This window comes from Thalassophryne amazonica, chromosome 22 (assembly GCF_902500255.1).
Source record: "Thalassophryne amazonica chromosome 22, fThaAma1.1, whole genome shotgun sequence".
Lineage (NCBI taxonomy): Eukaryota > Metazoa > Chordata > Actinopteri > Batrachoidiformes > Batrachoididae > Thalassophryne > Thalassophryne amazonica.
Window position 1 is genome coordinate 16,645,751 of NC_047124.1, and position 9,650 is coordinate 16,655,400.

The 9,650-nt window shown below is 39.3% G+C and overlaps 1 protein-coding gene across 5 annotated transcripts; it reads right to left on the reverse strand.

Moving 5' to 3' along the window:
* Window positions 1-425: 425 nt before the first annotated feature.
* LOC117504502 (mitogen-activated protein kinase 12-like) lies at window positions 426-9,333 on the reverse strand. 5 transcript variants are annotated; one of them, XM_034163958.1, is made up of 12 exons: window positions 8,940-9,328; window positions 7,719-7,848; window positions 6,118-6,176; window positions 5,284-5,395; window positions 5,061-5,090; window positions 2,986-3,033; window positions 2,785-2,899; window positions 2,615-2,686; window positions 2,445-2,524; window positions 1,207-1,285; window positions 949-1,128; window positions 426-764 (listed from the first exon to the last, which is right to left on the reverse strand). In XM_034163958.1, exons 1-12 carry the CDS (start codon window positions 9,056-9,058, stop codon window positions 700-702), a joined length of 1,089 nt encoding a protein of 362 aa, XP_034019849.1. In that variant the 5' UTR covers window positions 9,059-9,328; the 3' UTR covers window positions 426-699. The 5 variants fall into 5 exon arrangements, with proteins under 5 accessions (XP_034019849.1, XP_034019850.1, XP_034019851.1 ...); XM_034163959.1 differs by having other exon boundaries at window positions 955-1,128; window positions 8,940-9,325; XM_034163960.1 differs by lacking the exon at window positions 5,061-5,090 and having other exon boundaries at window positions 8,940-9,332.
* Window positions 9,334-9,650: the final 317 nt, after the last annotated feature.

Genomic DNA, 9,650 nt, shown 5'->3' on the forward strand with positions numbered 1-9,650 from the left:
CCTTAAATGTTAGTTCACATCATAAATCCAGACACACCCACAGACCACGTTCTGGGGCTACACAATGGGGCCACATCATAGAGCAGGTAGGTTAGTGGGTTAATGACTTGGGCTACCAATAATGCAGACCTGGGGCTGATTCCTGGCCAAGCTACCTGCCTGGTTTCTTGAACAGCACCGTGTCCATCCATCCACCTGTAAATGTACCAGCCTTCATGTGTGTCTGTTTGACATATAGTAATTAAGACAGCATTTTAAAGATATTGCGTAACAGCATGACGGCCATCTTGGATTTTGCTTTTTATCATCCTTGGGAAAAACTGAGCATGGTGTGACAGCTACACGCTGAATTCGTTCCAACCACAAATATATTAATTTGAAAAAAAAATGGGAGAAACAAATTCTGTTGGCATGATATCTAAACATTTTTATTATTATATATCAAACAATGCTTGTGCAAAATTTGGTGCTTTTACCATAAAACGCACAATCATGGTGATGTTTTACACATATCTGCTTCGCTTTAAAGCCAGGTTCTGTGTTGATCTTTCAAAGCAGTAATGCCTCTATGACTCGAAAGTTGTATTTCAGAACACATTTTGCACTTGATGAGGCAGCTTTCTGGAGATAGATTAACACCACAGAGATCAAAGCATCTACGGGGTCAAGCAGGCGAACCAGACGCCGGCATTTTGGTGGTCAAAGTGACGTTTCTTTGGAGTCTGTGGTCGGCCTGAAGGTCAGTATTTCTGTGAACGTGTGACCTGCACAAACACAAAGAATCGCACATCAAACCTACAGATCCTAAGTTTACCGGCGGTACCCAAAATTTGTAATCATCATGGCCCCCTCTACTGGTCAGTAATAGGAACTAAAGTACTAAAAGAATCAGATTTATGTACGTATCCAGAAATATGGACATTTCCTCTAAAGAATGAAGTTCCTGACCCTTACGTTTCCACTGGTCCAGGGGTAGGTCCGTGTTGTCCATGGTCTGATCGTACGGTAGGGCCTCCGTCTCCTCTTCGACGTCCCGGAAATCGCCAAAGAAAGGCAACGCGAGAGCCTCCGATGCGCTCACTCTGTGCTCAGGGTCAAGAAGCAGCATTCTCTCCAGGACACATACAGCTGTAAAAAGTTACGCTCAAGTCATCAAAAGGTTAATGGAGCGCTAACTGGAGATCAAAGTGCACATTTTTTACGTACCATTTGAGCTAGCGTCGGAAAAAACGGCGTGCAGATCTTTTTTGGGGACTTTTGGTAAACTTCTAATGTAGTTTTTAGCCTGTCAAGACAGGAAGCGGAGACAGACAGGTTGGGGTGTTTAAGGATTTGACCAATTCTGATAGAAATTCTGACTGTACAAAAAAAATTTCAACGATTAGCTCTGATTCCTGTTAGGTTTTATAGGAGCAGGAGCGGCTCTTCCTGGGATCCACATTAAACAGAATATTATCAAAAAGAGTGAAGCATATCAACAAAACAACATACTACATAAGAATGGTAGAACATGTAAGAAAATTAAAATAAAAATCCATAGAAATTTTACTGTGAAAAACTAAGCAAATCCCTTATCCGTCTTTTATTGAGCAGATACAATCTTAACAATTTCATGTACTTTTGAGGTTTACCTGGTAAAGAAAGTAAATGTTCAAAAAAGCAAAACATTTCTGATAATCTGAGAATATTCAAGGTTTTTTTATAGTAAATTTATATTTTTCATGCAAATTTACAACTTTATAATCTTACAGAATATTCAACTGCCAGTTTTTAATTTCTTTATTTATTTCTTCCCTATAATGGCCCGATAAAAGCCAGAAGCAGGAATTAATGGATTTTTGTTGGGGTTTTTTGGCAAGTACGGTATAGATTCTGTTGCATCAGAAAATTTTAATCTCATCAACAACACATCTCAGGTTCTAATCTCTACGTACAGAACTTGTTTGGCGTCGTACATACATGTCTGGATGTCTGCATGGACTTAATATCTCTCAAAAATTTGATGTTCCTCTGTATTGTTAAAAATGTTTTTTTTTTTTATTAGTATGACTTAAGCAGTGGGTCACCCCTCTGAGTCTGGTCTGCTTGAGGTTTCTTCCTCAATATCGTCAGAGGGAGTTTTTCCTTACCACTGTTGCCTGTGTGCTTGTTCTAGGGGTTGGTAAGGTTAGACCTTACTTGTGTGAAGCGCCTTGAGGCAGCTTTGTTGTGATTTGGCACTATACAATTGAAATAAAATGAATGAAATGTCTGTGTTCTGCGTGCACTCTGGTAATCATCAAGATTCCATTCAAAAGAGCCATGTTTTAAAAAAACAATCATGTAAAAATTAAAGAATAGGTTTGTACTATTTACAGTTATTTGAGATGATTAGCCTCATTGAGCTTCTGTGCTTTAAATTTGACTTTATTTACTGCGTATGTCAAATGCAGTTTGTGTCTTACATCTTGGCTTTGTAGTTTCACAACAAAGTCAGCTGTTGGGGTTCCTGTAATCTTCATGATTTCTCTCAGCTGGTCGAGGTCTGGCCATAATCCGGGGTCAAGGGTTATAGATTTTTACCTGAGGAATCCGTAGTAAAGGTGGTCTCGTTAACACGCCAAGTTAAGGATACGATCATTTCCTTTGAAAAGAGGTTTTCCCAGCAGCATCTCGGCCATGATGCACCCCGCCGACCACATGTCCACTGCAACATAAAACACCTATGTCACTGATAAGTGGCTGCGGAAGAGAGGGTTTGTACCGCCCCCTACTGGACAGCATGTCTTATGAACAAGAGCTTACCCGTTTGGGTGTAGCGCATCCAGTTAAGGATGACCTCAGGTGCTCGGTACCAGCGTGTCACCACGTAGCCAGTCATCTCTACGTCAGCCTGCCGCGCCAAACCGAAGTCAAGAATCTAAACGAGAAAGAAAAATCCAACATAAAATGGAGCAGATTTGTGGAACAGATCAATCAGGATAGGTTTTGGTAATGCTGGGGAACCTTTAACTCGCAGTCCGGGTTAATGGCTAAATTTCCAGGCTTAAGGTCCTGCAGAGAGAATGAGAGGGGGTAAATTTTTAAGAATATTTAACACATTTAATGTTTTAATTTTGCAAATTGTAACAGAGCCATGTTCCAAACATTTCCCCACACACTTATATCAACATGTATGTATATGTGGAGTAACCGCAAAGATCAAAAGAATGTTTCACATTGTCGTACAAACATTAAAATTAATATTTCTATCTAATTTGTGGCAATAATTTATAAAAGAAAGCTATCCATGTGAAAATTAAAAGTAGCCGCCATTGTCCAAGATGGCTGCCATGTCTGAAATGGTATAACCATCACACACACACACACACACACACACACACACACACACACACACACACACACACACACACACACACACACACACACAAAGGTCCTGAGAACATTATGACATAACAAATTTGGAATGTTACGTCCAGTGGAGGTGCAAACATGGCTGCTAGTTAGCGATAGTAGCTAGCTCCACTGTCTCCTTATACACAACTGCCTGTGTTTACAGAAGGGAAAATTGGGCCAATTTTAATTGCTGTGAAACACTGAAACAGCTGAAATTACTTTAATAGGTTTGTCACACTTCTTTCCATTTTATCCTTACTAAACTACTTAGCAAAGATACAGACTCAAATTCTTTCACATAACTGTGTCATATGATTAACACAGCAATGTATCCCTAGATTTTTTTTTTTTTTATGTCATAAATCCATTGGAAGTTAACTTAAGTATGTAGTTTATGAGAAGCTCGTGTTAGCTGGCGTTAGCATGAATTGCTTGAGTTAGCACCCATTAGAGGCTAGTAGTGTTGCAAGTTGAAGACGTGTGAAGACAGCAATTGAACAACCAAGTCAAAACAGAACAAAAACTCAAAATAATGGCGCCAGTGGCCGCCATCTTTTAACAGTTGAAATTACTTTATTGGGTTCGTCACACTTCTTTCCATTTTATCCTTACTAAACTACTTAGCAAAGTTGTAGACTCAAAGTCTTTCACATAACTGTGTCATATGATTAACACAGCAATGTATCCCTAGAATTTTTTTAATGTCGTAAATCCATTGGAAGTTAACTTAAGTATGTAGTTTATGAGAAGCTCATGTTAGCTGGCGTTAGCATGAATTGCTTGAGTTAGCACCCATTAGAGGCTAGTGGTGTTGCAAGTTGAAGAAAGCAATTGAACAACCAAGTCAAAACAGAACAAAAACTGAAAATAATGGCGCCAGTGGCCGCCATCTTTTAACAGTTGAAATTACTTTATTGGGTTCGTCACACTTCTTTCCATTTTATCCTTACTAAACTACTTAGCAAAGTTGTAGACTCAAAGTCTTTCACATAACTGTGTCATATGATTAACACAGCAATGTATCCCTAGAATTTTTTTAATGTCGTAAATCCATTGGAAGTTAACTTAAGTATGTAGTTTATGAGAAGCTCATGTTAGCTGGCGTTAGCATGAATTGCTTGAGTTAGCACCCATTAGAGGCTAGTGGTGTTGCAAGTTGAAGACGTGTGAAGACAGCAATTGAACAACCAAGTCAAAACAGAACAAAAACTCAAAATAATTGGCTGCCATGAGTTGCCGTTAAGCGTTGTACCTGTGAAATTCTATGATTGTACAACAAGCTGAACAGTTTTAGAGTTATCACAGCAATATGAAATTGTTGCCCTTTAATAAATTTTCCTATTAATAAAAATGGGCCATAAAATCATTTTATTACTGCATTGCACAGCAGAGGGCGCTCCCTTAATACCATGTAAGTTTTTTCAGCACATTATCCTTCTCGGCCTCTCCTTCCTTGATTTCATAAAGAAGTTGCGTAAGTCGACTAAATAAGTACTTCTCTGGGGTATTTCTGGCAGCTTTTTTAGAAACTGGGACTAACAACCAGCTTGTGAACTCCTCCACAGTTTAATAAAAGGAGAAAAGCTCATGGCGTGGGAACTGGGATGGATGGATTTTTGTGGGGGGAAAAAAAGAGCTGTAGCCCTACCCCCAGAACTCATTGTGAAAGGTCAAAGTTCACGCACCCTGTGGATGATCCCTGCAGAATGAATGTACTGAGGAGAAAGAAGGAGAAACAGACATTAGCATAGTAACTACTACAAAATAAAAAACCCTACTTCTTCCTTGAAACTGTTTCAAGAAACCTGTTAAAGAACTCTACGTGTCTCAACTTGTAGTCTGACTGACCCTTTTTACTGATGTAAAGTAATTTTGGCAGTTATAGGACCAATCTGATGAGCTGTTCACCTTGAGGCCTTTCAGTATCTGGTAGACGAGGAACTGTACTCTGTCCTCTGATAACCTCTCCAGTTTCATCAGCTTGCTGAGGTCGGTGCCCATGTACGGCATCACCAGGTAACTGTGGAGGGAAGGCGCTATACTAGGGGAGCTATGACCACTACCTTTGCACCCCCCCCCCCCCCCAACTAAACCAAACCAACTTTTTTAGGTTCCTTAGATGACCCCAAAACACAATCAGAATGTTCCCAAAAATAAAAGCTGGCCTCAAGCCAGTTATCCAAGATGGCGTCCAAGATGGCCACCAAAATAGGGTTTTTCCACGAAAACACCTTTACACAACATATAAACAACTTAAATATCACAGAGATTCAATGGAAAGACCATTGCAGGCCACAGCAAACTCATTTGTGCCTAAACTAAATTTATTCATGGATTTAAGATTCAAAATGGCGTCCAATATGGCCGCAAATAGACCCTTATCATTGGAACTCTGTGATATTTAAGTTGTTTATATGTTGTTTAAAGGTGTTTTAGTGAAAAATTTATATATATATATATATATATATATATATATATATATATATATATATATATATATATATATATATATATATATATATATATAGGCGGCCAACTTGGATAACTGGCTTGAGGCCAGTTTTTATTTTTGGGAACATTGTGATTGTGTTTTGGAGTCATTTAAGGAACCTAAAAAAGTTGGTTTGGTTTAGTCCTGGGGTGGTGGTGCAAAGGTAGTGATTGTAGCTCCCCTAGTACTAAATCACTTAAAAAAAAAGAGACAACAACAACGATGAGTGCCACACATCAGGAGCAACTTACAAATCGTGAAAGCGGTCGAGTGAGATTTCAGCGGTGAAGACATCAAACAGCCCAATCACCTGCTCAGAAGGAGAACAAAAGGCCACAAACTGTTACGAAATGTCAACATTTCTGGTTTGTCAACTTTTCTTGCTTCATGTTTCATACTGTTGCTTCAGCATAACAGTCAAACACCAACAGATGGAACTATACTCACCGGCCACTTTATTAGGTACACCTGTTCAATTGCCTCAGTGCATTTAGGCATCCAGACGTTTGGTGAAGACAACTTGCTGAAATTCAAACCGAGCATCAGAAAGGGGATTTAAGTGACTTTAAACGTGGCATGGTTGTTGGTGCCAAACGGCCTGGTCTGAGTATTTCGGAAACTGCTGATCTACTGGGACTTTCACACACAACCATCTCTAGGGTTTACAGAGAATGATCAAAAAAAGTGAAGATATCCAGTAAGCGGCAGTCGTGTGTGTGTATCATGTCAACATGGACCAACATCTCTGAGGACTGTTTCCAAGACCTTGTTGAATTTATGCCACGAACAATTAAGGGGTCCAACCTGGCACGAGCAAGGTGTACCTAATAAAGTGGCCAGTGTGTGTAAATAAATGTCTTTACTGATGGATTTTTTTAAAATTGTGTCCCACACTCAGTTTATTTAGGGGGTGAGATAAAAACATGAATATGAGAATGTCCATGTCATTAGCAATATAAATGGTTACCCAGGGGGCTGTGCTGCAAGAATTAGCTTTTTTATTTATTTCTTTCCATTTTTCATGCACCGATAAGCAAAGTCGTCAACGAGGTCCTCAACATGCGAGGTGAATTAGTGTTTGTTTTTTGTGTGTAAAATCTGGGTTCTAATGTTTGAGGTGCTGCATCAGCGAAGACGTGAAGCTTCTATCAGCTGTATAAAAAGCATTTTTTTTTTATGTGTGCTGCTGTGAACCTGCTGGAAGATCACAGTTTGAAATCTTGTTCCAAGACTGTGATGATTAGATTAGATTGGATTAGATTACATTCAACAGAACTTTACTGATTCCTTGGGAAGACTTCCTCAGGGAAATTGAGGTTACAGCAGCATTGTGTAGCAGCACACAGGGTAAGAAGCACACAGATTATGAAAAGTGAAAAAAGAAAGCAGTTTGCAAATATAAATACAAGTACCAGACATAAATGGTAAATGGACTGCATTTATATTGCGCTTTTCCATCTGCATCAGACGCTCAAAGTGCTTTACAATCATGCCTCACATTCACCCGGGATGTCAAGGGTGAATACTGATCAATACTGGTTTACTGACTATTACTGTTCCTCTCATTCTCATGAAGCAGGTTATTCCATCATAGTGCTGTTGTACGTGCCGTGACATCACTGCGAGGTTCACCACGGTTCTTTGCTTCTTCACTCATTTATTCTGAATTTTTTTAGAATTTGTCACCATGTTGTTTAACAGATGTAAATTCCAAGAATTAAAACATGGCATGTTCGTCTGTTGATCTCAAACCCAAATACCTTCCTTGTATAGCAAACACAATCTCTGTTGTCATGGATACTGTGCTTTTGGGGGGGGGGGGGTACTGTATCTGTCTTTGGTGAGTTCTCACGTTTTCGTGCTTCATGTGTTTGAGCAGTCGAAGTTCTCTGTAGGCCCGTTTGGCGAAGAGTTTGGACTGGAAGGGCCGGTGAAGCTTCTTGATGGCTACCTGTGTTCCAGTCCGACGGTCCCACGCTGAACTGAAAACAATCAATCAATCAATCAGACAGATATTACAGGAACTGCATGCTTGGAACTAAACAAAAACAAAAATAGTCTGATCTCAAAACTTCATTTGACAACCTGTTGGCAGCACTGATGTTCAGCTGATCACAATGAAATCTGGAAGAATAATAAATATAGCCAATGGGAAACACCCACTAAATTCTGGTATTGATCGGGATCCAAATGTTGATTGTAGATCAGTTTGTTCATTACAAAGGAGGATGGGCAATCGATTTCTCCAAACCAATGTGCTGCCGATCTTCATTAACCCCATCAGACACACACACACACACACACACACGCCTTAACTGGAAGTCAGCATTTGAAATTTTGATCAACATCTCAAATTTTTCAAACATGCAGTGCTCAGTCACGGTGATGATGTTTGACCTTCATGTGCCTTTCTAGCAGTTTTTGCAGCTGTTCAGCTTCTCTGATATCAAGTGTCTGACTTCCAAACACTGGGAGGGGCTTTCTTTGTTGACCTTTGTCCACGCAACACAATGCACAGTGAGGCCCTGCACACAGTGCACAGCCAGCTGTGCACAAAGTGATCCCACAGACACACACACATCCAACAGAATAACTATTGCAACCAAGCCTGTTTAAGCACTGAGGTCAAACCAAAAGATATTTATTTATCTACTGAGTATTTATTTATTATTTGTTTGATTTTAACACCATTTCCTCATTAAGCAAATGAGATTTTGATTTAAATTAAGTACATTTTTAGACACAAACTGCAGTTATGACAAGAAGGATAGATATTCTAGTTAAAATATTCATGGCTAAATATTGTATCTAATTTTTGATGACAAACTAAAATTTTACCAAAAAAAAAAAAAATAAAATTATAAAGTGAAACCAAATCTCTACATTTAACTTAAATAAAACCCATCATGAATTTCATACGTATAAACCCATTTTATAACTAAAATCATCACTTTTACAGCCATGTGGTTTAAGACCTGCTCAGTTTGAGATCATATTGTAGATTCTTTTATCATTTCTTTTAAAATTGCGCACTAGTTGGTGTCCAAATCTTATTTTTATTTCAGATTCTCACCATACTGTCCCATATGCGCCTGTGCCGACTTGTTTCAGGTCCCGGTACCTCTCCGGAACCTCCCACACGGTTCTGTGCACATCCTGCCTGTAGAATCCGGTCCTGGACCGCACAGCCATGCGTCCGATCCGTCGGCTCACATGAAGAAAATAAAGTTTAGTAGTTGTATTTTTGCTGTAAACTTGCAGGACACGTAACTTTGCGCAACGCCGAAAAAAATTACTTGATGCGTAAAAGTCGCTCCAGATGCAGCGGAACAGTTGTGCGCCAATAAAAGTTCAGCGTCCTCATGGCTGCTGGTGGGCGTGTCTTCGTGGGAGGAACGCCCCTAAAACATCTGCCTGTCCACAATTGAAAACACCATTCATATGCAGCTTAGATAAAATTTCCATAAAAATTGTGCATTTTTGTGATAAAAGCGTGGAATTTGGCACATATATTCTAAATTAACTAATGTTTATTTTCACATATGGAGCCATCCTGGAGCTGACCTCTAATGAACAACAGGGGTCAAAATTTAAAAATGTTCCAATCATGTTGAAAACTACACCACATTATGTCTGTTTGTCCAAAACGGTATAGTTTGGACTATTTATGACTGAATGTTCTGGAGTTATGGGGTAAAAACAGCAAAAATGGTGACAGAGGTCAGTTTCAGTTTGTACAGGGGTCAAAAGTTAAAGTTGCTCCAATTTTGGTAAAAAATGATGC

What these genes read in the sequence shown, in the direction of transcription:
- LOC117504502 (XM_034163958.1), bottom strand. Translation starts at nt 9,058, where the DNA reads ATGGCTGTGCGGTCCAGGACCGGATTCTACAGGCAGGATGTGCACAGA. An exon ending in GGCGCATATGGGACAGTATG is followed by an intron (nt 7,849 to 8,939) that starts GTGAGAATCTGA and finishes GATTGTTTTCAG; the next exon opens with TTCAGCGTGGGACCGTCGGA. An exon ending in AACACATGAAGCACGAAAAC is followed by an intron (nt 6,177 to 7,718) that starts GTGAGAACTCAC and finishes CCTTCTGAGCAG; the next exon opens with GTGATTGGGCTGTTTGATGT.